The sequence below is a fragment of the Pteronotus mesoamericanus genome, unplaced genomic scaffold (genome assembly GCF_021234165.1).
Source record: "Pteronotus mesoamericanus isolate MK-2021 breed Mesoamerican mustached bat unplaced genomic scaffold, CSHL_Meso_final contig_221, whole genome shotgun sequence".
Taxonomy (NCBI): Eukaryota; Metazoa; Chordata; class Mammalia; order Chiroptera; family Mormoopidae; genus Pteronotus; species Pteronotus mesoamericanus.
In genome coordinates, this window is record NW_026555092.1 from 1,253,817 (window position 1) to 1,281,170 (window position 27,354).

A 27,354-nucleotide genomic window follows, 5' to 3' on the forward strand; every position below is an offset into this window, starting at 1 on the left:
TTGGGCAGCCGCCCTGCAGGGCCGCCCCCAGGAAGTGGGGGCCAAATGGATGGAGGCACCAGTTTCAGTCACCAACGCACTGAGCTTGGTCCACATGGAAGTTGCTGCCCATTCTGCTGGGGCTGCTGGTGAAGGCGCTGGGGCAGAGCCAAGACCCTGAACCCACCGAGGCACCAGGCAACACTGGCGGGCACAATGGCAGGCCCTGGGGCAGGCGAGCAGAAGGGAATACTGACGTGGCGTTGAGAGCAGGAGTGGGCCTTTCCAGCGATGGTCCGGCCTCCCAGAGGCTTCCGCCCGTGCTGAAGTGGGCTCTCTGGGGAACAGGGAAGGGAATTTGTCTCCCCAGGGCGAGAGCCCCCTCCAGCGCCCTGGTCACAATGGAGGCGGGTTGGGGGAGGCCCAGCTGGCGCTGCCCCGGAGGGCCTGGCAGTCTTACAGAAGCCCCAAAACGGGGCAGCTGGCAGCTAGCTGTGTTCATAGGGGCTCACTGCCAAAGCTGCTCTTGCTCTTCTTACGCTTGGCCTTGGTGAAGGGGATGTCGAGGGACTCGAGGCGGAAGGGCCGGGGCTGGGGCATTTCAGGGGCCTGGGTGGGTGGGATGGCAGAGCTGTTGTTGAGTGGAGAGCTGAGGCCCGGTGGCGAGCTGTGATGTGCTGTGGAGGAGAGGCACAGAGGGCACTGGTAAGCCAGGGGTGCAGGGTATGGAGAGAAAGCCCTGTGTGTAGGTGCACAAACTGGCCCAGCCCCGACCCAGCCAGAGGCTCTGGTCCCACACCTAGGACCTCAATCTCTAAGACGCTGCTTGACTGCGACCTCAGACCCAGCATGTGTCTGTATCCAAGGGTCTGGGCTGGGATCTCAAGCCAGAAAGCCTGGGTTCAAAGCCCAACTCCACCACTTCCTAGAAGTATGGCCTCACTTGGATCTGAAAGCATCCTGACTAATGTAACCCCTGGTTAAAAATGGTTTCTTTCAGGAACAACTTTCCCTTCTTTACAAAGTTAAGTTATCAAAAGCAGCCAATCAGAGCTTTACAGCAGCCTGAGACATTCCTTAGAGCCTCCCAGAGATGCCTGGCTGAACTCTCTGAGACTCAGTTTCCTTGTCTGCAGCATGGGCACAATGCCAGATTCTCAACTGACGTTAGTTTACTTCCTGTCCAACTTTTCCCTTCTTATTCCTTGACTCTACCCACTCTGTCTCTTAAATAACCTCAGTAAAGAACTGAGATGTGCTTTTCACTGATGTTTTATTGGGAGCTCTGTGGTCTTTCAGTTTTAAAAGCAGAAGAATGAAGTGATTTTCAGTTCTTGCTTTTGAAAATGTTCTGCTCTGTGGCCCTGCTCGCCCTTCTGGGCTCCGCAGGAGAAAGCCATGATGCTGTCCTCTCCTACGGCGGGCCGAGGAAGCCGGCCGCTGACCCGAAGCCATGCACCCCACGGCGGGGCCCTGAGCTGTGTGCGGGGGGCCTAGCGTGTCCGGGGAGGCGGATGAATCAAACGGTACGTCTCCCCCAGGAAACAAAGGGGTAGAGGAAAGGGGAGACTGTATACTGAGCACCTACGACGTGCCAGGCTCTGGGCTGGACCATTTCCCCCATTTCATTTCGCCTGATCCTGAGTAGATGTATCCCTCTCATTTAATCGCTGAGGAAACTGAGGCTCTTCATGGGAGAGAGAAAGGGGTTTCTAACCCAGGCTGCCTGACTCCAGATCTGCCTGCCACACGCCTCCCAACAGGCAGGCGGCCCCAGGGCTCTCAGGGAGGACAAGTGGTGGGCAGGGCACTCACTGAGGCTCTTCATCGGATCCGTGCTGAGGATCTGGCTGGCCCGCTTTGGCCGGAAGTAGTTACTGGCAATATTTTCACTGTCGCTCCGACTGAGCATCACCTTGTAGCGGTCTTCTTCCTGCTGAGATCCCAAATCCTCATGGGTTAAGGCTCCTTGTTTGTGCAATTCCTATGTGGGCCTCCCCCAGGGCTCAGCAGCCTCTGCATTCCTGGTGGGGTGGCGCTTCCCTGAGCCTCACTGCCTGCTGTGCTCTGCCCTGCCACAGGCCCAGCCTCCCGGGTGGGTGGTATCTGGGTAGCTTGGGGCAGGGCAGCCCCGTCTCCAGCCAAGCAGACACAGCCCATGTCCCTACACCAGGAAAGGGAAGCACCTCTTTCCTTCCTGCAAAACTCAGAACAGAGCATCCTTCCGGCTCCATTAGGGGCAAGGACAATACAACACACCCAAACCCATCCTGACGTATTCATGCAATAGGTAATGCTGCACTCGGCGCATGGGCACATTTATGATCATTAGGACTGGAGTCTCTGCCTTGTTATCACCGCGAACTGTTACTTTTCACCACTATCACGGACTTGTTTTCTTCACCCTGGATCTCTTCCTTCAGGGAACTATCCTTTTCACACTTGACATCATCCTGGTGGGGTGATCATTTATAGTGCCCTGATACCACCACGCTCACCCACCTGTCCACCCACTCCCTGGCTGCACAGCCAGACATGTGACCCAGCCTGGACCAATCACAGAACTACATCTTCTGGACATAATCATTGGTCCAAGAGTAGGCCCATGACCCAGACAGAATAGATAAGAACCTTTCCACAGCAGTTTAGGATATCCTAAGAGACCAGCTCTCCCCTTCCTGTTGGTCACTAATTGCCAGCAGCCATCTTTCCTGCCTTTCTCACGTGGAGAAAGGCTGCCGGAGTCCAGAGCAAGGATGTTAGGAGAAGCCGAAGCCTGACTGTGTGAGCCCCTAGATCCAGCCATGCCTGAAACTGGTCTAAATTTCCTATTTTGCTTACGATTGTTTGCTTTGGGCAGCTATCCCTGGAAACTAGAAGCATTCTGACTAATATAACCCCTTAGTGGTGCCAGGCTAAAAACGTTTTTTTCAGGAACAACTCCCCCCCCCCTTTTTTTTTTACCAAGTTAAGTTATCAAATGCAGACAATCCGAGCTTTAGGCCAGCCTGAGACACCTCCTGGGCCCTCTGAGCTCAGCCAGAGATGCCTGAGCGTGGCCTTGACATCCAAGGTGTGTTCTGTGTGGGTTTTCTGAAATATCTGTAATGGTGATCAGAAAATTACAGTCCAGGGGCCAAATCTGCCCCACAGGCTGTTTCTATAAAGTTTTATTGGAACACAGCCACATCCATTCATTTACATATCACGCACGGCTGTGGCAGCAGTGAGTAGTTGTGACAGGGACCATATGGCTCACAAGGCCTGAAGTAGTTCCTGCCTGGTCCTTTACAGAAAAGGTTGCTGACCTCTGCTTTAAGGGCATATATCCCTGTATATCCCTGTTGTGATACAAAATATGGGAGCTATGGGAGTAAAGTGACTTTAGAAGCCCGATGATGGTTTATGGAAACTTCAGGGATCTTTTTAGTCCAGGGGCGCCAACTGGGGCGCAGGGAACCAGAACGCACTGCTGGGCCTCTGGGACTGAAGATGAGGTTTCTGTCCCTCTCTGGCTGACGTGACCCATCGACTTCCCCTCTGGTCTTTATGGCCATAAGTGGCTTTAAATGAGAGCCGGAGGCCATTGAGGGTCTAAGTGCCAACAGAGTCAGACAGAAAAGACCCAGCCTCAGCCCCTTGCTTGGATCCTGAGGGCGGATGAAAGAAGTGCAGTTCCCTACAGCAATGCTGACCCACTACTCCTGGGGGCGAGCCACGCCAGGCCCCCCACCCCGCCCCTCGCCCCTTTCTCCCCAAGGCCTTACCATGCCCGGTTCGCCGTTGTCTGCTGCCGAGGTTTTGCGGGCTGGTTTGTTCTGTGGCCCTGTTGAAACTGTTATGAGAAAACAAAGGCTGAAGTCACTGCTGCCCGGTTCAAGGGCCTGAGGGACAGGGTGGGCTGCAGCACTCTCCCCAGACCGGGTGGGAGGCCGGGGAGAACACTTCCCAGCCCAAGCAAAGGGATGGCTCTGGGGAACACAGCGGGAGGGCTCGCCACCAAAGAAGCCACTCCCCTGCTTGCAGGCAAGAGAGCAGGTTGCTGGGGGCAGGAGGAAGGCTGCCACTGCCCACCCGGAGTTCCAGCAGGGATGGTGGCGGTGGCCATACACATCAGAGACAAGGGACCTGGACGAACACTCTGACCAGGGAGAGAACTGGTGGGGGCCTTGGGGAATGTCACCACCTACCGCCCTCTGAATGGGCAGAGCCTGCTAAGTGGCTGCAGAAAGAGCCACTGTAAGTCTGGCCTTACTCTGAGACTCACTAGAGGAGGAAGGGCCTTAAGATCACCTTATCCAACCCTTTCTTTGTGAGGATCAGGGGACCAAAGCCCAGAGAGGCACAGTGACCATCATAAGGTCACACAGGAGTTAGCGGCAAAAGCCAAAGTTGAACCAGGCCTGAAACTGAACGGCTCGGGCCCGTCCCCAGCCTGGCACCTCACTGCAACAGTGGTGACTGCGGATGGTCCACTTACACTCTCTGAGATTCCATTTCCTCACAGGGGAAGTACACGTGACAATCCTGTCCTTCACGGGGTGGTTATAGGATGAAATGACAAGGATGATCATGATAATGGTGGAGTGTTCCAGGCACTTAAGATGTGCCACGCATGGCTCTAGGGGTTTTACACGTATTAACACATTTTAAGCCACCCAGCACTCTTTAAGGAAGGTGCTGTTTTTAATCCCCATTTCACAGATGAGGACACTGAGTCCCCAAGAGGTCACACAGGGAGTGATGGAGCCACAGTTCCAACCTGCATCTGTCTGACTCAGAACACGCCACTCTCTCAGGTCCCCCATGGCTGGAATTTCAGGGTCACTTGTCTGCTTCTCCCACGGCTCCCTGGCAGTCTGCCAAGTGGCCACGTGAGAAGGAGGCGAGGCAAGGCCGAGGGGACAGCCAGGCTGCTGACCTACTGGGAGGCTGGTTTTCACAATGACAGGCTCAGGGATCTTCCAGAAGCCATTGTCCTCATCCCAGCAGGCCTCGCGCCTGATCTTCTCCAGGTTGCTGTAGTTACAGTCCCGGCGAATCAGGGGCTGCACCTGCTCCAGGAGCTGCAGGAACAGCATGGAGTCACGCTCCTGCCGGCGGATGGTGGCCAAGTAATCGATCTTCTCGAGCTCAAACTCCGACTGCAGATCTTTGATCTCCACCTCTGCCGCCCGAAGCTGAAAACATAGCATGACAAGCCGTGAGCAGGAAACACGCCGAGACAGTTCACCATCCACCCACCCTCCCATCCACTAACTGCTCGCCCAGCCAGCCAGTCACCATCTGTTCGCTGATCCACTCATCCATCCATTCTTGTCTGCCCACCACCCTTCCATCTATTTGGTCGCGTCCCCCAGCACACCATCCTTCCACCCACCCACTCACTCACCACCTCGCCACCCAGCACTTAAATGAGCACCTACTGTGTCCACGGCGCTGTGGAGAGCACGAAAAGAAGTTCATCATCAACCCCCACTGCCAGCCCTCGGTCACTATCCCACACTCATACATTTTATTCAGGAGCCTTTCAGCAGGTTTCACACATCACTATAGTCACCACGGTCCTCAAAGATCTCAGAGAATTGTACAAATTCTTTTTCTAAGGGGAGCAATAGGCAAAAACTCTCAGACTCAGCCATCCCTGCCTTCCCACTGCCACAGTCCTGTTATGACGTGACAGCCAGTGGACTAGCGTCAGACCCACCTCGATCTGACCATAGGGTCTAGATTATTTTGATCTCCTGCCCAGGTCTGTCAGGCTGGCCCTCCACTCCCTCCTCGGCACAGGTGGCGCCTAACTCCAGCTGCAGCCACGCTCTCCCCGAGCCCCAAGACTCACCGGTGCACAGTCCCCTTCCTCAGAAAACAGGCAGGGAAGAAGGTTTTAAATTTGTGGGAGTAAAAATCACATGTAACTGAGCCCTGGCTGGTGTGGCTCAATGGACTGAGCACTGGCCTGAGAACCAAAGGGTCACCGGTTCAATTCCCAGTCAGGGCACATGCCTGGGTTGCAGGCCAGGTCCCCAGTAGGGGGCACGTGAGATGCAACAGCACATTCTCTTTCTCCCTTCCTTTCCCTCTCTAAAAATAAATAAATAAAAATCTTTATTTAAAAAAAAATCACATGTAACTTGCCCTGGCCAGTGTGGCCCAGTGGGTTAGGGTATCATCCCAAAATCCAGAAGGTCATGGGTTCAACTCCCAGTAAGGGCACGTGCCTGGGTTGCAAGTTCCATCCCAACAGGAAGTGCACATGAGAGGCTGCCAATTGATGTTTCTCTCTTTCTCTACCTCCCTTCCCCTCCCTCCAAAAATCAATAAGCATGTCCTCGGGTGAGGATAAAAAAGAAATCACATGTAACCAACTGAAAAGAGAGGATGCCTGGTAGAACACAGGGAGCCAGCAGGGAGGGGCAGATACCCAAGGGCTTCACCTAAATGAATAAGGCTCCAAGTCTCAAGCTGGGCAGTAGGTACATGGTGTTCGTGGTAATAGTCTTTATATATTTTTGTACATCTGGAATCATGTGCAAGGATTTTTACAACAGCTCTACTGAGATATAATTCACGTCTTACATTCACCTATTTAAAGCGTACAGCTCAGTGGTTTTTAGTATATTCACTAAATGGAGGCATGTACAACTATTGCCCTAATCAATTTTAGAACATTTCAAACCCCAAAAGAGACCCCATACTCATTAGTCATTCCCCACTTCTCCCCGACCCCCAGCCCTAGGCAACCCCAACCTACTTTCTGTTTATGGATTTGCCTATTCTGAACATTTCATATAAATGGAATCGGACACTACGTGGTGTTTGTATCTGGCTTCTTTCACTTAACATAGTGTTTTCAAGGTTCATCCATGTTGTATCATGTGTCAGTACTTCATTCCTTTTTACTGCCAAATCATATCCCATTGGGTGAATATGCCCCATTTTTTACATCTGTGGTTGTTTTCACTTTGGGTTATAATGAATAGTGCTGCTATGAACATTAGTGTACAAGTTTTTGTGTGGACGTGTTTTCATTTCTCTTGAGCGGAACTGCTGGGGCATATGGAAACATTATATTCAACCAGCTGAGGACCTGCCAGACTGTTTTCCAAAGCGGCTGCACCATATTACATTCCCCCCAGCAGTTCCTCCACATCCTCCCAGCATTTGCTATTATCTGTCTTTTTTTAATTATAGCATCCTAGGGGGTGTGAGATGGTATCTCACTGTGTATTTTATTCGCATTTCTGCAGTGGCTAACGATGTTGAGCATCTTTTCATGGGGTCATTGGCCACTTGTCTATCTTCCTTGAAGAAATATCTGCTCAGATACTTTGCCCACTTTTAAGTTGAACTGTTTATCTTTTATTCTAGATTCTCAATTCCATGCCAGTGGTCTGTGTGTCCGTCCTCACTCCGGTACCACAGGCTTGGATACTCTAACTCTGTAGCAAGTTTTGAAATTGGGAAGTGTGGGTCCTCCAGCTTTGTTCTTTTCAAGATTGTTTTGTCTATTCTGAGTGCTGGAATTTCCATATGAACTTTAGGGTCACTTTATCAATTTCTGCAAAGAAGCCAGCTGGACTTTACTATTGGCGGCCTTGAATCTATAGGTGAATTTGAAGATGGTATGAAATGGGGCAGTAACTGAACTCAGGAAAGAATTTTTTTTTAAACTTAGATATATAAACCAAATTATGAGATACCAAGGAAGAAAGAATTTGACTGAAAAACGTAACAAGAAATACTAATAAACGGCATGAAAACAGCCAAAAAAAATAAAATGAAATGAAAAAGGTTTCAGGAGGAAGAGAGCCTCACACTCAGGCTTTAGCACGACCTTTGGTGGCCAGTGCTACGTGGGGAAGAGGAGGGGGCAACCCAGCAGGTGGCCAAGGGTGACATCATGAGGCCCAGACCATGCAGAGGATGCTCCAAAGGCATTAGTGACTGTCACAGAGGCGGGACCTCATTCTCTCTGCTCCTGCCTCCCTCCCTACCCTTGGCCACACCTGCCCCCTTTGTTCCTGGAATTGCTAACCTCCTTCCCAGGCCTGGCCCCTCTCTGGACCCAGAGCGCTCTGCCTGCAGGTCATCACGTGGCCTGCGTGCTCTCTCTCAACGTTCAGGTCCCATCTTAGAAGTCACCGCTGCCCTGACAGCTCCCCTGTCCCTCCGAACTTCTGGGGTCCTCTTAATGCTCTGTTCCACCATCTGGGAGCAGGTTTCATGGCGCAGTCACTTTGTGGAAATGAACGAAGTTTTACATTTGAGATCTGGGCATTTGTACTTCAATAAAAGTGGAAAAATAAAGCCGCCTCTCCTCCCTAGTGTCTCTTCATAGTGCTGTTGCCTGGATACTCCCTTGCTTGTTTCTCTGTTATTTCCTTTTTCTTAAGATTTTATTTATTTATTTTTAGAGAGAGGGGAAAGGAAGGAGAAAGAGAGAGAGACATAAATGCATTCTTACCTCTCATGTGCCCCTAACCAGGGACGTGGCCCGCAACACAGGCATGTGCCCTGACTGGGAATCAAACCGGCGACACTTCTGTTCACAGGCCGGCACTCAATCCACTGAGCCACACCAGCCAGGGCTCTCTGTTGTGTTATTTCTTACACACCCACACTCCCACTAGAAAGTATGCTCCAGGACAGCAGAGACACACCTGTTACTGTGACTGCATCCACACCTGGGCATGGCACACAGTGGGCACATAATAGGTGTTCATGTAAAGAATGCATAAATGCCCACCTGGGGCCGTGGGGGGCGTGAGCCTAAATCAGGGGCCTCACCTTCTTCTGCACCTTCTCCAGCAGCTTGCTCTTGGCCCTGACTTCCTCCTGGATGGAGTCGTACACGTTGAGCAGCACCCAGTCGCCGCTGTCCTCGTCCGAGTTCTGCAGGGCCGCCACCAGCTGCTTTCTGCGCTCGTCTGCATAGCGTTTCCGTCGCTTGTGCTTCTCCTTCAGGTCCTTGTTCTTGGCCTGCTCCCCGCCAACCACCTGCTGCTCCAACAGCTGCAAACTGCCAGCAGGGAGGAGAAGGCCCACATGACAACACCTGCCGATCACTGAGCACCTGCTGCTGTCGGCACGACCACATGGAATCCCTCCAACACCCCACGTTACAGGGGTGTAAACTGAGGCTCAGAGAAGCAGCGCCGCCGGTTCAAGGTCAGAACCATGCTTCCTACCAGATTACCTAACTCCGCCACGGCACTGGCTGTGCCCAGCAGGAAGGGCGAGAATCTCCCTGCAGACCCGGAGCTAACCTGCCCGCCACCAGCCTGCCAGTGCTGATGGTCAGCAGCAGAGCAGGCTCCCACTGTCCTCCCAGGCAACCTGCGTGATTAGAATACACCCCGGCTGTGAAGATGTTCCAAACATTCAGTGCACCCCAGGGCATTATGCTAAGCAAGGTCAGTCACACAGAGGAAGACAAATACCATATGCTCTGCCACTCACGCTTACATGTGGAACCTAAAAAGCAAAGCATAGACACACAAAACAGATCAGGGATTGCCAGAGTTTGGGTGCCATAGGGTTGGTGAAATGGATGTAGGTGGTCAAAAGGCACCAACTTCTAGTTATAGGTCCTGGGTACGTGTCGTACAGCATAGACACTATAGTTAAAAATTCTGTATTGTGCCCTGGCCAGGTAGCTCCGTTGGTTAGAGCATCATCCTGATACGCCAAGGTTGCAGGTTCAATCCCTGGTCAGGGCACATAAAGAAACAATGAATGAATGCATCAATAACTGGAACAGCAAATCAATGTTCCTCTCTCTCTCTTTCTAAAAAAAAAACAAAATAAAAACCTATATTGCGTATTTGAAAGTTGTTAAGAAAATAAATCTTGAAAGTCCTCATCACAAGAAAAACATTTTTGTAACTATATATGGCGATAGTTGTTGATTAGACTTACAGTGGTGATCGTTTCACAAATATGGCATCATGACATGGTACACCTGAAACTACTGTTACATGTCCATGACACCTCAGTTTTTAAAATGCAAAAAAAAAAAAAAAAAAAAATGCATTCGGTGCACAATGTTTAATCAGGCACAGACATGTATAATACATTTATAAAAAATATTTATATCCAAAATGTTCAAGACAGTTAGAGTTTTGCCCTTTAAAGCTACAGGTTTTTCCCTGGCTGGTGTGGCTCAGTAGATTGAGCACCTGGCTGCAAACCGAGAAATCACCAGTTCAAATCCCAGTCAGGGCACACGCCTGGGCTGCAGGCCAGGTCCCCAGTTGGGAGCGTACAAGAGGCATCCGATCCATGTTTCTCTCCTTCTCTTTCTCCCTCTCTTCCCTTCTATCTAAAAGTAAATAGATGAGATCTTTTACAAGTGAATAAATAAATAATCTCCCAGAAAGGCTCCCGTGGAACTCCTCACTGCCCGGTGAAGCACCACGAACGCATTTTGGACGCTGCCTCGTTCCCCAGGGACACAGGGGCTTCCGACAGAAAGCATGACGGGGGTTCACTACAGGGATGGTCCTGCTCCAGGGAAAGGATGGGACCGTGTGAACAGAGCTGCCGCGGGGCCCAGACTCGGCTTCAGGCTCGGTGCTAGGCTGGGCGGCAGCGACAGCAGAAGGGAGCCATGTTCAAGTCACCGCTCTGCTTAAAAGCAGTCCTTGTCGGGTCGAGTCAGGACGAAGCCCCAGCCCCGGGGCACACAGGGCCTCTGTGTTCCCCTCCCCCTGCCCCCACCACTCCTCACTCACTCTGGCTTTCACTCGCTGGCTGTCCTACAAACGCCCTGGCTGTCTCCTCCCTCTGTGCCCTGTGCCACCTTGGCTGTGCCTGGCATGTCAAATGCTACCGAGGCCTCTGTCGTGCAAATTTTATTCAGATGTCCCCTCTTTTGGGCAGCCTTCCCTGACCACACTCCAGACCTCATCACGACAACTGCCACTTGTGCCCAACCCCAGACCACCACCTCTGCAGGCGCTGTCACATTTGACCCTCACAACGAGCTTCCCAAGCTGGAACTCGCACTGTCATTTGCAGATGAGAAGCTAAGGTACAGGGGAGGTTTGACGTCAGCCCCACAGAACTGGGCGGTTGGTGCAGGCGGACGGCAACCCAGGCAGCTGACTGCACAGCACCGTCACTGCAAACTGCTGCAGACCCCGACCCTGTGTACCTGCCTCCCCCGGGACCATGAGCCCCCTGAGGGACAAGGCGGCATCTCCCTCATCTTTGCATCCTGGTGCCCAGCCCATAGGAGTTGCTCAGTTAGTGTCTGAGCTACGGAGTATGGGCTGGGAGGAGGCTAGACCCCTGGCCATGGGCCAACACTACTCTCACTTACAGAAGCGAGAACTAAAGCTCAGAAATGTTGAGGGACTTGCACAAAGCTGCACAGCCAGTGAGGAAAGCCCAGGCCCCAGAGGGTGTTCAGGGGTGACTTGTCCCCAGGAGGAGCAAGTTTTCCATCAGGGAGGGCACTGGAGGCTGGGCTGGGCTAGGACCTGAGTGAAGCCTGTGTCGCCCTGTCCCAGGGTTTCTGAAACCTAAAGGCCAGACCCTGCAAAAGCCAGGTGAGCAACAGTCCTTCGCCTCTTCCCAGAGGGGGCACCTGATGGGACGTGGTGGCCCCTGCGCAGTTTCCAGAGCAGGGCCCCGCCCCCCACCCCCCCCCCCCCACCCCCCACCCCCACCCCCCGCCCCCCGCGGACTCCAGCACCATCCCGCGCCCCTGCTCCTGCAGAGAGGATCAGGGCACGCCAGGGGGGGAGCGTTAGGTGAGGCTCGGTGGGGGTCGGGAAGAATCGGTGGGCACCCCCCCACCTGGGGCACAGCTCCCCTCCCACCCTGCCACTGAGAGGCCCCTGCCAGCACCAAGCCGCGGCACCTACCGGGCGAGCACCTGCTGCTGGTCCACGATGGGCGTCACGTCGTTGGTCAGCACTGCCACCTCCACACCCACACTGTCCCTTCTCGAACGTGTCATGGCCAGCAGGGGCTGCGCTGCGGCCTCGGTCCCCATGCCAGGCTCTGCTGCCAGCACCACCTCTTTCGTGACTTCTGGGCTCCGGTCAACCTCCTGGGCACAAAGAGAAGCCTCGGTGGAGGGGGGAGCCCAGAGCCTGACAGAGGAGCTCACGGCGGCCTCAATCCCGCAGGGGGACATTACATCCCTCCCATCTGGATGGATCGCCTCCGGCTCAGGGACGCCAGTTACACAAAAATGCACCAGTCAAGTTCCTGCTGCACCGTTTCCGCTCCCGCCCGCACCGTCCGGGTCTTGGGAGGCAGCTGGGGTCATTTTCTTTAAATACAGAATGATCACAGCCCTTTCCTGATTAGAGCCCTTCACGATTCGCACGGCATCCGCAGTAAAACCCAGTTTCCCCCACAGCCTGCTGCGCGCCTCCGCCCCTGCTCCCCGCACCCCTCCCCGCCCCCACCATCTGTCCACCCTGCTGCTTCCAGGGCCTCATTTCCCGTTCCTGAGAAAGTCAAGGCCTTTCCAGCCCCAGGACTTTGACACGCACTCTCCTCCTGGCCCCTTCCTCCTCCTTGGTTTCCATCTCAATGTCACCTTATAGCCAGGGTCCCCCCGCCACCCCACGTGCCATCTACTAAGAACCTGCAGGGCGCCCGCTCCTACCCAGTGGTCAGGTCCAGGGGCTGGCAGGTAGTTTTCTCTCTCCAAAGATGTAAGTAGGTTTAAAGCCTTCCTCTCATTCCCCAAGGCCTGTGGCGCTCTCTTAAGCGGAGGGGGATGGGTCTGAGAGCAGCCATGTTCCAAAGGCCCCCTCGCCCTCGGTGGGGTGCCTGACAGTGGCCCAGGGCCCCCCCGCCACTGCCTTCAGCCTGTCCCCCTCACACAACAGGCCTCTGTGCTTTAGCTAAGGGTGCGGAGGCCGGGGCAGTCTGAAAACCACTGCCGAACAGTGGCCTCTTATTGACATGGATAATAAGAGGTGTAACAGCTCCTCGGGTTTGTTGACTGCTTTGCCATGGGCCATCCCGGAGCTGGGGGAGGGCTGGGGCTGCTGTCCCTGTGTTATGGATGAGGAAACTGAGGCGCGGAGAGGGAGGAGTGGAGTGTCACAGGAAGGGCCAGGCCCCTGGAAGTCCCCCCAGTCCCACAGAGGGCCGGCCCAGGGGTACTCACAGTCCCAGGCAGGAGGTCGCCCTCCGCCTCAGCTTCACAACTGAGGTCCCTGGGCTCCAGGACATCTGCGAGGGAGGGGCACTTGAAGGAGAAGGGGTAGGGGAGAAAGAGGGACCATTGGGCCAGAATCAGCCTCTGCTCCCCTGGCCCAACCTCCTGTTCCGCTCCCCAACCCCACCACCCCCTCCTGCCTGTCACCATCGAGAGAAGGAGCGGGAAGCAGGGTGGCAAGATGAAGAGAGAGAAAGAAGAGGGAAGAGAGAAATGGGTGAAGGGAGAGACAGGGCATGTTCTGAGCACCTGCATCGCCTCATGTGGAGCACCCATCAGCCCTGTGTTATAGGCGAGGAAACCGAGGCCCAGGAAGTGCCTGGCCATGGTCACATGACTAAGGGAGCGGTGCAGCTGGGACCTGAACCCAGCTCTGTCTGACTCAAAGGCACCGTGTGCTCTACACACACATACTGCCCCCCACACACACCACACCACATACACACCACACTACACACTCACCACACCACGCACACAGCACACACCAAATCACCACACACACCACGGAAAGGAAGAGCAGGAAGAGCAAAGAGAGGAAAGGAACAAAGGAAAGAAAAAAAGGGAAAAAGATTTTCAACATAAAAGAAATGGGTTGAAAAGCGGGAAGACTGACAAAGAGCGGATGGAGAAGGAGCAATGGGGCTGGATGCTCGGGTGGTCCCTACAAGGTGGCTGGGTCCCCGCAGCTCCCCAGGCCAGCTCGCCGCACTGAGCCCGCGAGAGCATGAGGGCTGCCCGTGGCCTCCTCAGCTCTCTCAGGCCCGGACGGTCAGTGTAACCATGGCAACTCAGCAAGCTCCCCTGCAGGTGTCCCTCTGTCAGCAGAACAGGTGGGCACCTGGCATCGCCTTGGATCTCCACCTCAGCATTCCTGCTGATGCACGGAGCATGACACAAAGCTTCCCTCTCCTAGCCCCCTAGACAGTGGTGCCCTGAGCCGGCCACCGACCACAGCCACCACAGGGGGTGGAGTTGGAGCTGGCGCCACAGAGGTGAGACATCCGTGTATGCCCGGTGACCTCCGGGCCCCTAGCTGAGCTCTGTGCATGGCATCAGCTACCTGCACGGGGACCTTGGCTGCGTCTGCCCGGGCCACAGTGGAGGAAGGTGGGGCCAGCTTGGCTTCCATGTCGGCATATGGGTCGTGCAGGCCTGGCAGCAGCTCCAGCGGCATCAGCTGGGGCTCCTCTTCATGCAGGAAGAGCTCCTCCCCCAGGAAGTACTTGCTCTTGGCCTCCACCTCTCGCACGGAGGACAGCTCCAGGTTGGAGGGCTCCCTGAGCCCGGGGAAGGAATCGGACACGGAGGTTTCTTCGAGTGTGGACGACTCATCAGACCCAAAAGAAATCTCAGACTTGGAGGCCTCCACCTTGCGCAGGTCCTCAGCCCGGGAGGGAGGCCCGGTCTTGGAAACACCCTCACTGCAGGGCGTGCCGGCTCCGGAGGAGGCCTCTGGTTTCACGGCCGTCTCATACTGGAAAGCTGACGAGGACTCAGGCGTGTCGACAAATGCGGCCCTGGACGTGACTTCGGTCTTGCAGAGGACTTCCACCTTCAGGACAGCCTCTGCAGATGGAGAGCCTCCTTCAGCTCTCGGCAGGTTAGAGTGTGGGGAACCTTCCTGGAAGCTGGTCCCAAGCCCACTGTTTCCAAGAGACCACCTGAAGGTCAGAGCCTCCCAACCCCAACAGATATCAGTTCCTGTCTCTGACCCTCTCCCCTCTCCCCCCGTCGGAACTCAAACCCTGTCCCCTTCCACCTCTTCCAGGAGGCCTCCCTGACCAGCCCCATGATCTCTCCGTCCTCTGACCTCCCAGCTGCCATGTGCTGGGCTCTCACCTCCCTGCCTTGGGGCTGCTTCTAACAAGAAAGCCTGTGGGCCTTGCTGCCTCCGAGGCCGAGAGCTCCTGACCAGCAGATTTCCCTCCCCCCAAGACCCCAAGGAGTCCCCATTAGAGCACCCAGCTCAAGGCTCTTGTCCACGGGGTGCAAATGCTAGACCTGCAGGAGTTATATCGACACTGTGGATGAATGTTAGAGCAAATAAAATCACTCCGAGAACTAATGTTCAAACTGGACTGGAGGGAATGCCCCGAAGGACAGAAAATGCTAGAACCTGCCCCTCCCCTCCTCCTCTGGGTCTACACCGAGAGTGGCACCTTCCTGCCCGCCTGGAGGGGACTGGGATCACACAGACCTCGTTGGTGCTCCCAGCTCAAGGCATCGGACCACCTCCTCTACATCCCACCACCTGGTTGTCGCTTGAATCCTGGGCTCTCCTGTGACATTCCAGATGTTCCCTGGTTCCGTGGCCTGACCCTCTCCTCCAAGCCTCAGTTTGCACACTTGCAACATGGGGACTCCGTGAGTCCTAGCCCTCTACAGGAGCTCAGCAGAAGCACCTACTCAGTACCAGGCACACAGCAATGTCCAATAAATGGTACTGATGATGTGCCCAATAGTGTCATCATTACAAGGTGGATTTTACAGTGTTTGGGTGAGTACTAGGAAGTCTGTGCTGCTTGGTGGCACGGGTGTTTGAATGATAGTGATGGAACGGAACATTCTAGAATGTCAAAAGGAAGATAAATACTTCCAGGAAGGGTAAACTTCTTACTAATGACTGAATGGTTTTGATGGGATGTGGTTACTTTGGTAACAGACTCCAAAGTGAAAGGAGACTGTGGAAAATGCAGACACTCTGGAAAGGGACTTGCCCATACAACACCGAGTCAGCCAAGGCATCACGATGCAGTGCTGTGGGTGACAGCACTGGCTCTGGGGCCAGGCTGCCTGGGTTCAAATTCTGGCTCCACTTTACCTGCTGTGTGACCCGGGGCAAGTTGCTTACCCTCTCTGTGCCTCACTTGCATCATTCATAAAATGAGAGTGATTGTGGTACCTACCTCAGTGGGCTGCTGTGAGTAAATAGAACTGATCCTAGTGGGTGCAAAATGCTCTATAAACGTCGGTCAGTAAAATGAGGAGGAAAGCAGGCTGGCTTCCCCCGACAGCCCGGGCCGGGTGCCCACCTGTCTCCTTGCGCAGGCTCTCCTCCAGCGTGGACAGCTTCACGTCGTACGAGTTGCGCATGGCGGTGATATCCTCCTCCAGCCGGGCACGCGACTCCTGCTCTGCCTCGTAGTCGGCCCGCAGCCGGGCCAGGCGTGCCTCGTACTCCTGGGGGCGGGGTGGGGGACACAGGGGCAGCATTTTATCACAAATTTATGTTATTTCAAAACACAGCTTTCAGCATTCCTTTTTAAAAAGAATTTTTTTTGTCATTCAAGCAATCCAGAAAACACAAGCCAAAAGAACAGAATTAAAATTACCTACCCAAACCTGGGGTAAGTCATGGCTGGTGAACACCCTTCTGAACTTTTCTTCTCTATGTATTTTTAACAGGTTGATATTGTAATACATGTATCTGTCATGTATTTTTCCACACAGCAATATATCATGAACGCTTTTCCACGTCGACAAATAGGTTTTATAAAAACGGCCCTCAACCCCATCCCTGCGCGTCCCCCATCTCACCCTCCACATGGACGCCTCGCCTGCCCGCCCCACGCCTCCTCGTCCACCTGCCGGTCCACCTGCCCAAAGCCCCGCATCCTCTCTTGTGACAGTGAAATGAACCATCTGAGGCTGAGCCTCCCACTTGTGGACTTTGCTCTTTTTTTTTATTGTATTTATTTATTTTTAGAGAAAGGGGAAGGTATGGAAAAAGAGGAACATCAATGTATGGTGGCCTCTCGTATGCTCCCAACAGGGAACCTGGCCCGCAACCCAGGTCTGTGCCCTGATTGGGAAGGGAACCAGCGACCCTGTAGTTCGCGGGCAGGTACTCAATCCACTGAGCCACACCAGCCAGCGCATCTTTCAATCCCCACTCCCTCCTACACCACAAACTTCTCCCTCGGCTCTAGGCCATTCCCAGTAGTTTACAAAGCCTGCTCTATTACTTCCAACTTCAGAAGCAATAAAAGTCTTCCTCAGCCTCACATGCGCCTCCAGCTGCAGTGCCCAGCAGGCGCTCAGAAAATGCTTTGCTGATGATTGAATGGGGCTAGACTGCAAACCCCAACAATGAGACCCCCTCTTACAGTAGCAGGAGAGCTGCTATTACACCCACCCTAGAGATGGGAAACAGGCTCAGAGAGCGTAAACAGCCTGCCCAAGGTCACAGAGCCCGTAAGAACTGGACTTGCAGAATGTGAAAGCTGGATGGACCCTAGGAGCCTTCTAGTTCAAATCCCGCCCCATACGGCTGGGAGACAAGCCCACAGCCACACCGCAGCTCATGGCTGAGTCCATTTACCGCCCAGCACCCTCTCCATGGCACACAGGGGCCACCTCCCTCCTCCTGAGCGTCCTGACTCGTTCTGGAATGGAACGGAGAGAGGACAGACACTCTCAACTTTTCCTCCATGTGTGGCTCACAGAATAAACCTGAGGGTCAGAAAAGAAACTTAGTGGGGGTGGCCTAATATAACAATGCTCTGATGCAGTGTCCGCTAGGTTGCACCACAAGGAGGAGCCAGGCGACCCCCGCCCCCCATTCCCAGAGCAGAAAGACCCTCCAGCCCGCATAACGCCTCTTCTCCCTGGTGACCACTAGGGGGCGGTGCCTGTCCACCCAACAGGTTGTCCTTGGGGAGGAAGCTCCCATCCTTGCTGCTGGCCAATCCTTCCCACCCCTACCGTTTTGTGACCAACGTCCACCTCTGGCTTTGTAATTCCAACACCCCCTGTTCTCTCATTCTGTGGGCTTGGGCTCAGCCATCCTTAAAGGCCCTCAGCTCCCCCTGCCCAGGAGCTCCCAGCAGGGAAAAGGCAGACTGAGCCACTGGGCTCCCAGAATCTTCCGGGAGCCAGGACAGGGTCCACAGGGCCCACTGCTGAGCCGCTCCCTGAACGGTAACAGCCTCTGCCTCTGCCTGTCAGGGGCAGCGCTTGGGGACTCGTAGGTCGAGTTCTCCCAGCCCGCAGGACTGAGGACCACGGGCCTTACCAGGTCTGCCCCCCCAGAGGCTGGGCCCCAGGCCCCCACAGCCTGACCAGGGCTCCCGGGGCCTCAAGGCTGGTCCCGCCTGAGGTCATAGTTGAGTGGCAAAGGGCAGCAGCAGACACGTCCAGGCCCCAGTCCCTGCAGAGCTGTTCCTTCTGCCACCAGGTTCTCCACCAAGAGAAAGCCACGGCCCTAAAGGGACTGCCGAGGTCAGACCCCGCCCCTTCCAGCAGTGCAGAGGCGCGCCGGCCGGCACCCCGACGCCCCCTTCTCTCCTCCCCCTGACGTGCGATGCGAAGCACTGCGCTGGACTCTGGAGTCAGGGACCTGAGTTCCAGTCCCAGCTCTGACTCTCCCTAGCTGCACGACCTTGGGCAAGTCACAGCGCCTCGCTGAGCCTCAGCCTTCTGAGATCCAAAAGGGAGGTTGTAGTGCCAACCCCAGGGTGATTGTGGGGGTGGAATAACATCGTTCTGGAGATAGCCTCCCGCCACCGGGCCCCACCAGCCGGCCCATCCTCCCACCTGCTCCGGGTCTCACCTCCCGAATCAGCTGCTTCTCAGCCTCTGTGTCGTGCTGGATCACAGGCGGGGGCAATGGCTTCTCCTCCGGCTGGACAGGGTTCAGGAGCACCTGACTGGACAGCAGGGCTGGGAGGAAAACAGAAACGAGGGGCTGTGACCAAGGGGCGCGCTGTTTGCAGGAACTAAGCAGCAATCCATAAAGACAACTACATGCTCATTCAAAAAGACTTCGAAGTATTGAATTTATTTGAAGCACGTCTCTCTGGAAAGTGCTAATTTATCCAATCATTTAAGAAATATTTCGAGGGGGCTTCCCATCAAGGTGGATTTGTAGGTAGACACGCTTTGCCTCCTCGTGCACACACAGAGACTTATAGGTAAACGTCAAAACAAACAACATCATGGCTGTCAGAAAACTGAACTGTATGGAAGTCCGAATACCAAGGATTTAAAGAAGCCACGTTCATCCAGACAGAAGGAGCTGAGATGCGGAAACAGGGAAGCGGTGAGGAGATGCGCTATGGCGCAGAGAGATGGCAGCAGTAGTGGAATGGGTGGTCCCCCATTCACGAGTGGTGCATAAAAATCAGCTGGGATACCTTGGGAGCCAGTGATCCCAGCCCCCAGCCAGACCACACAGCCCAGGGTCCCAGCGCCAGGATGATAAAAATCCCCATAACTTCTGACTATAAAAACCAGTAGGGGTTGGGGCAGCAGAAGAAACTGCCAGATTTTCAAGAGATTCCACTTAAAGGGCCCACACAGTCTTAGAACTTACATAGAACCACCCCCTCTAGGATTCAGCACCAGGACAACAGCTGGAAGGGCACCAGTCACATACAGGGTGTAAGTGAAATGACTGGAAATAGGGCTAGTGCCAGCAACCTCCAGAAGCCAGGCAGCAGCACTGTCCGCTCTCCGAGGCGCCCCCCCCCCCCCACACAGAGCTACAAAGCCATGAAGTAGGTTGCCCTGCCCTGGTGATTACCTAAGGCTTGCCCTGCAAAATTTACACATGTCTTTTCTACAACAGACCACACTACTAAGACAGGGAATCAAAGCAGCTCTACCTAATACACAGAAACAAACACAGGGAGGCTGCCATATTGAGGAGACAAAGAAATACAGCCCAAATAAAAGAACAGAGCAAAACCCCAGAAAAAGAACTAAATGAAACAGAGATAAACAACCTATCAGATGTAGAGTTCAAAACACTGGTCATCAGGATGCTCAAAGAACTCATTGAGTATGGCAACAACATAAAGAAAGAAATGAAGGTTACACTAAGTGAAATAAAGAAAAATCAACAGGGAACCAAAAGTGAAGGGGAAGAAGCTGGGATTCCTATCAACGATTTGGAACATAAAGAAGAAAAAAAGAGTTCAAAACAAAACAAGGGTAGTATAAGGAGCCTCTGGGGCATCTCCAAATGTACCAATATCCAAATCATAGGCATGCCAGAAGGAGAAGAGGAAGAGCAAAAATTGAAAACTTATTTGAAAAAAATAATGAAAGAAAACTTCCCTAATTTGGTGAAAGAAATAGACATACAAGTCCAGGAAGCACAGAGAGTCCCAGACAAGTTGGACCCAAAGAGAAACACACCAAGACACATCATAAATGAAATGCCAAAGCTTAAAGAGAGAATCTTAAAAGCAGCAAGAGAAAAGCAGAGAGTTATCTACAAAAGAGTTCCCATAAGACTGTCAGCTGATTTCTCAAAAGAAACTTTGCAGGCAAGAAGGGACTGGCAGGAAGTATTCAAAGTGATGAAAACCTAGTATCTACAACCTATCCAGTATCTAGTATCTACAACCTAACCTAGTATCTATCCAGCAAAGCTATCATTTCAAATGGAAGGGCAGATAAAGTGCTTCCCAGACAAAGTAAAACTAAAGGAGTTAATCATCACCAAGCCATTATTATATGAAATGTTACAGGGACTTATTTAAGAAAAAGAAGCCCTGGCTGGTGCGGCTCAGTGGATTGGGCGCTGGCCTGCTAATCAAAGGGTCGCTGATTCAATTCCCAGTCAGGGCACATGCCTGGGTTGCAGCCCAGGTCCCCAGTTGGGGGCATAAGAGAGGCAACCACACATCGATGTTTCTCTCCCTCTCTTTCCCTCCCTTCCCTTCCCTCTCTCTAAAAATAAATAAATAAATAAAAAGCTTTAAAATGGCAACAAATTCATAACTATCAACTGAATCTAAAAAAACAAACTAAGCAAACAAGAACAGAACAAGACAGGAACAGAATCATAGGTATGGAGATAATTTGGAGGGTTATCAGCTGAGGGGGGGGAGATGGGAGGAAAGGTGCAGGGATGAAAAAGCATAATTGGTAGGTGCAAAATAGATGGGGGGGTGTTAAGAATAGTATAAGAAATGGAGAAACTAAAGAATCTATATGCACAACCCATGGACATGAATTAAGAGGAGATTGCCAGAGGGAAGGGGGTACTGGGCAGAGGCGGGTAAAGGGGGAAAATTGGGACAAGTGTAACAGCATAATCAATAAAAGGTATTTTAAAAAATAAAAGAAATATTTCTTGAGGACCACATGTTCTAGGCACTGGGGATGTGGCATTGAACAAAACAGACAAAAGCTCCACTCCCACAAGTTGTTTTCAATTGGGAGAGAAAAGGCAAATGAAATAAATAAGCAAACGCATGACATGTTGACAAGGTGATATGTTGTAAGGAGGGAGAGAGAACAGTGAGGAGGCTCAAGAATAAGAACCAGGCAGAAGGGCTGCAATTGAAATGGTGGGGAAAGAGAGGGGTGACCTCAGAGACAAGGTAAGAGGAAAGCAGCAATCTGAGGAAGCGAAGGACAGAGGCAAGGAGGGCTGAGGCCCTGGGGACAGAGAGAAGGGAGCGGCGAGTGCAGAGGTCCTGAGCAGGCAGGGGCCTGGACTGTCCCAGGAGCAGCCAAGAGGCCGCCTTGGCCGGAGCAGAGTGCGTGAGGGAGAGTCTGGGCAAAGAGGAGGTGGCAGAGGGAATGGGCCAGGTCATGGGGAACTTGCAGTCCAAGGGGAGGCCTCAGCTTTGACTTTGGGTTAAAATGCACCATTGGAGGATTTGCACAGGGCAGTGAAAAGAGTTGCTTTTGAGCAGGGTCTCCCTGGCTGCTCCATGGAAGACGTACCGGGCGGGTAAGGGGCAGACCCCAGGAGACCTGCCGGAGCCTCCGCAGTAATGCAGGTGAGAGAGGACAGTGGCTTAAGCCCGGGGACGGCAGTGGGCAGGTCCTGGACATGTTTTAAAGGTAGAGACTATAGGGTTGGTCATAGGTTGGAGCTTTTGAGAAGCCGGGGATGACCCCAAGGGTTCTGGCTTGAACCCAGGGAAAGAGAGAGGTGCCGCCAGGCTGGGTGGGGACAGCTGAGGGGCAGCTGTGGGACGACAGATCTGGGGAAGACCAAGAGTGCAGTGTTGGACAAGTTAAGCTTAAAATGATTGTTAGACAGCGGGGCGGTCAAGCCTGGAACTCAGGACACACTGCGTCAACCGCTTTTATAAATTTTCTTTTTTATGGTGCCTTGACATCTGGTGGTCTTGCTGGCCAGGGAGAGACTACCCCTCTTAGGCTGGTCAATTCCTGGAGGGAGTAAAGAACCTGTTGGTGAGCCCGCCCTGCCTTTCGTATGTAAAAAAGCAATGGATCTTGAGTCCACACCCCCAACCACGTTGCTGATCCAACTCACACACCAAACCAGTATTTCCCCTGCCCCAAATCCCCCAAGAACCAGGCGCCAGACAGGCGGGGACAGCCCCTGGACCCCGAACCTGCCAGAAGGATCCGGACTAGCCAGCCCTGAGCTGTTGCTCCTGCCCTGCCTTGCCTTTCCCTCGGCGACCCCAGGGCGGCTCTCGCCAGGGCTGTCCTTGGGCTCCTCGCTGTCTCCCCACTGACTCGGGTGCCGCCTCTGTGGCCCTGCGGGGTGTGCGTGCCTCCTGTTTCTAGGGTAAATGTGACATTAAACTTCTCTTTCAATGGCACTGACCTCTCTGTGTCACCATTCAGTCACCTTTATAAATTAAGACCTGGACACAAATCACATGGCCCGGCTGGAGGTCCACGGGTCAGAGCCATGAGCGTGGAGATGGTGTTCAAAGCCAGGAGACCCGAGAATCCACCTTCAGAGTGCGTGTCGAGGGAGGAGGGGCAGAGGCCGCCCAGGATAACTGTGCCTTAGAAGGGCAGGGAGCAGAGGACTCCTGGGAGGGGACAGAGAGGAGGGAGGAGGACCAGGACAGAGAGTGTCCAGGAAGCAAGGGTTTCAAGGAGCAGGGAGGAGCTCAGCCAAGTGAGGGGACGCTGAGGACAAGATGTCACTCTCTGGACAGGACCACCAGGAGGTCACCGGGAACAAGGGAGGGGTCAGTGGGACGGGGCGCACAGCCTGCCTGGACTGGGGGTGGGAGGGTGGGGGCAGAGGAACGGGGGCCAGTGGAAACAGACCCGTGTTTGGCCGTCTGCTCTTTGGGGAGGAGAGAACTGTGCCAGTAGCCAGAGGCGGGAACGGGTGGAGGGCGCCACGCTAACAGGAAGTACCATGTGGGGGAAAACACACGGAGCTTTGAGTCAGACACCTGGTTTAAGGCTGACTACAAAGTCAAAGCATCATGTGTCTAACGAGCCTTATGTGCTAAGCCCACGCGTGCCTATCTCACGCCTCAATCCTCCCAACAGCCTTACAACAAGGCCGGTGGTGCTGTCCTTGCCTCCACATTACGGATGAGGAAATGGAGGCACAGAGGGGCTATGCCGCTTGCCCAAGGAGCCAGGGTACAAACTGGCGACGACTGCTCGCCTCTCAGCTCTCGGCTCCCTGCCCTGCCCTGCGGGAGGTGTTTCAGCCCCTACCCCGCAGGCTGCAGTGTCTGGGGAGCCGCTGACAGGGCCTCCCCGACTCCTTCCCGCGCCTCTCGCCATTCCTGCAGCTAGAGACTCCTTACCCACCTTGAGGGCGAGGCGGGTCAGGGGCAGGGAAGCAGGGACAGAAGAGGAAGGCCGACTGCCAGAGGAATCCCATGCCAAGTTCAAGGCCGTGCTGCTCCGCCCCTGCCAGCCCCTCCCCGACCATCTCCCACCGCCCCGCTCAGCTCAAGTACTTGTGGTTCCCCAGATGCACCTTATTGTTTTGTGCATCTTTGTGCACACTGGCCACGCTCGTCCCAACAGGGAGACTTGTCATTCCTCAAGACTCTGCTCAATCACCCTGTCCCATATGGTGGTCTGCTGGAATGTTCCCCCAACACCCACTGCCCAGGTGAGGTGCCCATGAGGCAGAGCCTGGATCTGAAGCATCTTCGTGTGCCCAGTGCCCAGCACAGGTCCACACAGAGGGGTACCCAGGGAACTTGGATAGAAGGATGGATGGGTGTGTGTAGAGTGGATGGATAGTGAGGAAGGTGGGTGGGGAGCTGGGTGGATGGACAGACAGACTCAGGTTCTTTTGTGCTCCCTTCCCCAAAGCTTTCTCAGGTAAGAAAGAAACCTTGAAGTCCTTCAGCTGCAAGAAGCTTGCAGACCTATGCTCTAGGTACGGATTTCTACTGACCAGCTGACAGCCAAACATCTGGCACGAGTGCTTCCTTCACAAGGTGCCCCTTCGGCGTGGGGGGTGAGACGTGGGGGCTTGAGTCACCCAGCTGCTCAGTGGCACAGCGTTTCAATGCTGCCACAGAGCCGGCAGGCAGACAAAGGGATGTCGGATGTGCAGCCCAGGGGCAGGGAGCAGGCGACAGCCCCCCGCCCAAAACCAGCTGATGCAACAGAATAGACAGACCGGCCCCTTCCTGGGGCATCACTGAGCAGATGCCACCCAGGCTGTCCCAAACCAGGGCCCTCCCTCCCCTCCCTCCCTGTTCCAAAACTATGCTCCCGTGAAGTGGAGAGGACATGGCGCGTCACCTCCACATCTCCCAGACCCGGCTGGCGGCAGGCAGACCGGGGGCCCTTCCTGCCACTTCCTTCCAAAAGGCCCCACCTGACAGGTTGCCGGGGCCCATCTGCTGGGCCAGAATCGCCTTGAGCCTCTTGATCTCCTCCTGGTACTCGCGCAGCAGGGCGTCCTTGGGGTCCTCGTTGATGTGCGGCTTGTTCTTGATGTTCTTGGCGCGGTTGGCGTAGCGCAGCGTGCTGAGCGTCTCGTCATAGTTGTTGTCGGCGGGCGACAGGCAGGCTACCATCAGCGTCTTGGTGTTGCCGCCCAGGGAGTCCTGCAGCAACCGCGTCAGCTTCGAGTCGCGGTAGGGGATGTGCTTGCAGCGCCCGTCCACCAGGGCCGAGATGACGTTGCCCAGCGCTGACAGCGACAGGTTGATCTTGGTGGCCTCCTTGAGCCGCTCCCCTGTGGCCCCCGTCTTGGACTGCCGCTCGCTGCCCGCCAGGTCCACCAGGTTCAGCTTGCCTGCCCGGAGGTGGTCCTTGCCCCGCTCGTCTGCAGAGAGACCAGCCAGGGGGGGGCCTTTAGGTGAGCCCCCCATGGGGAGGGGGCCAGTTAGCCATCAGGCACCGAGGGTCCCATTCTGCCCATGAAGGAGGTGCTCTTCCTGTGCCCATCTTACAGATCAGGAAACTGAGGCTCGGCAAGGGCACTTAACTTGGCCAAGGCCCACAGCTAGTAGCCTGCCGCGGCCCCCCAGCTGTCTGACTCCAGGAAGCAGGGGCTGGGAGGCCTACAGTATTCTGTGCAAGCAGAAGCCCTCTCTGGCTGCCACACAGCTCCTACAGATTTCTCGTCAGGGTCGGGGGAAATGACCGGGTCACCATGGAGTTGTATCCTTTAATGCCAAAAACATTGGCTTTGGAGATTCCCATCCCAGTCCTGCCTCCTACTTGCTGTGTGACCTTGGCAGAGCCATGCGCCTCTCTGATCCTCAGTTCTCCTGTCAACCAATGAGACCAACAGCAGCTCCCCAGCAGAGCTGGCAGTGGGAGGGGCAAACTGACGCACGTTTTCACAGGGTCTACAGGGGGCCTGGCGCAGAGCAGGAGTTCCCCTCCTCTGAAAGCAAGCCCAGTTCTGCAGTGGCTTGAGGCCGTGCCAGCTGGACAGGCCCCGAGGGCCGAGGGTGACGGGAGCTTGGCACCCTCGGGTTGGTAGCAGGGCCTCGCAGCACAGGTTTTGAAGACACACCCTGTGGGGGTTCAAGCTGGATTCTGCCCCTCAGCAGCCGTGAAACTGGGGGAAATACTGTAACTTCACCTGGCTCTGAGCCTCGGCCTTCCTCTCCGTAAAGCGGGAATCGAGGCCCCGCCCTGCAGGGTGGCTGTGCAGACCACACCAACGGCCCATCCGGGAAGGGCTCAGGGACCAGAGGCTCTGATGCTTTGTCCGGGCAGCTTCAGGGTGGCAGGTGGGGCTGGTCGCCTGGCACATAGCAAGTACTCACTAAACAATGGCTTGCTGCTCTTAATCTCACTAATAATAATGTGGGGTTTTTTTGGTGGGGTCTCTAGACAATACCATACACGGTTCCAAATGAGATGAAATGGGGCCAGGGGCAGGGGCTTCCTTCTTAGTTTCCTGCTGGTTGAAACCAGACTTGGCCTAGTTTTGCCCATGAGCACAGGAACCTGAAGTAAAGGAGTAAGGCTGGTACCCAGGACAGGCTTGGACGTGGAGGGGCTGGGTTCTTTGGGCTATTACCAAAAGAAGAAGAAGAAGGGAGAAGAGAAGAGGAAGAAAAAGAGGAGGAGGAAAAGGAGGAGGAGGAGGAAGGAGGGACATGGAGCGCCCGCTGCAGGCCTGTGCCACTGCTCCAGGGAACCTAACCTGAGGAAACGACTCTCAAAGCAGACAAGGCTTTGTGCGCCAAGAGTTCCCGATGGCGTTCTTAATGCTGAAAAACTGAACCGGCTGTAACACCTGGTGGAGGACGGGTCAGGAAAGGGCCCTGAGGAATGCACTGTGCTGCAGCCGCCACCCTGGTCACACGCACTGAATGCACAGAGAGTGCACGGCATGCAGCGAGCGCTCAGTGGTAGCCGCCAGTATTGCTACTGTTGTTGTCGATGCTGTTTATCCTGGAAACAGGGGTCCACGCATGGGGAGGGGCCCCTCGTGCTTCCTCCAGGCGGTTCAGCGTCCCTCCCAGCCTCAGATGGAGCCCCTGCGGCTCCGAGCTCAGGTCACCCGGCCCCCCTCCACCCTGTCCGGCTCCACATACCCACAGCATAGATCTCGATGCTGATGGTGAAGATGGAGTGGGAGCGCGAGGAGTCCTTGTTCATCAGCGTGTAGCCGACCGAGCGGTTCTTCCAGCCCGTCTCCATGATGCGCTCACACTGGGCCACGTTGTGCACCGTGTGCATGGAGAGCCCCTTCACGTACACGCCCTTCTCTGGGTGCTCCTTCAGCTGCAGGCAGGAGGCGTGGGTCAGGGACCAGTGGGACCGGGAATCCTGGAGGGCAGGGCCCAATTCGGCCCACCTTTGCCCTCCTGCAGCCCTGATCAGCACCTCAGATAGCCCATTAGGCAGAGAGCTTGTTGCAGGTGGAGCCGGCCTCAATCCCACCCCTGCCCCTTGCCTGTTTGTGGGATGTTGGGCCAGCGACTTAACCTAAGCCTCAGTTTCCACATCTGTAAAATGGGTATGAGATACATATCTCCTGGAGAGGTGGTGAGGACTCGGTAGAC

The 27,354-nt window shown here is 54.6% G+C and overlaps 1 protein-coding gene across 1 annotated transcript in view; it reads right to left on the bottom strand.

Moving 5' to 3' along the window:
- Positions 1 to 27,354, bottom strand: part of KIF17 (kinesin family member 17) — a 37,503-nt gene continuing 10,149 nt past the window's right edge. Inside the window, exons 4-14 of the mRNA XM_054571444.1 lie at positions 26,884 to 27,073; positions 24,699 to 25,151; positions 18,720 to 18,829; positions 16,201 to 16,348; positions 14,229 to 14,734; positions 11,853 to 12,040; positions 8,770 to 9,001; positions 4,901 to 5,159; positions 3,747 to 3,814; positions 1,795 to 1,912; positions 1 to 656 (exon numbers count right to left, since the gene is read on the bottom strand). Coding sequence (XP_054427419.1) covers positions 478 to 656; positions 1,795 to 1,912; positions 3,747 to 3,814; positions 4,901 to 5,159; positions 8,770 to 9,001; positions 11,853 to 12,040; positions 14,229 to 14,734; positions 16,201 to 16,348; positions 18,720 to 18,829; positions 24,699 to 25,151; positions 26,884 to 27,073 — 2,451 coding nt within the window. The 3' untranslated portion in view covers positions 1 to 477. The remainder of the gene's footprint in view (positions 657 to 1,794; positions 1,913 to 3,746; positions 3,815 to 4,900; positions 5,160 to 8,769; positions 9,002 to 11,852; positions 12,041 to 14,228; positions 14,735 to 16,200; positions 16,349 to 18,719; positions 18,830 to 24,698; positions 25,152 to 26,883; positions 27,074 to 27,354) is intronic.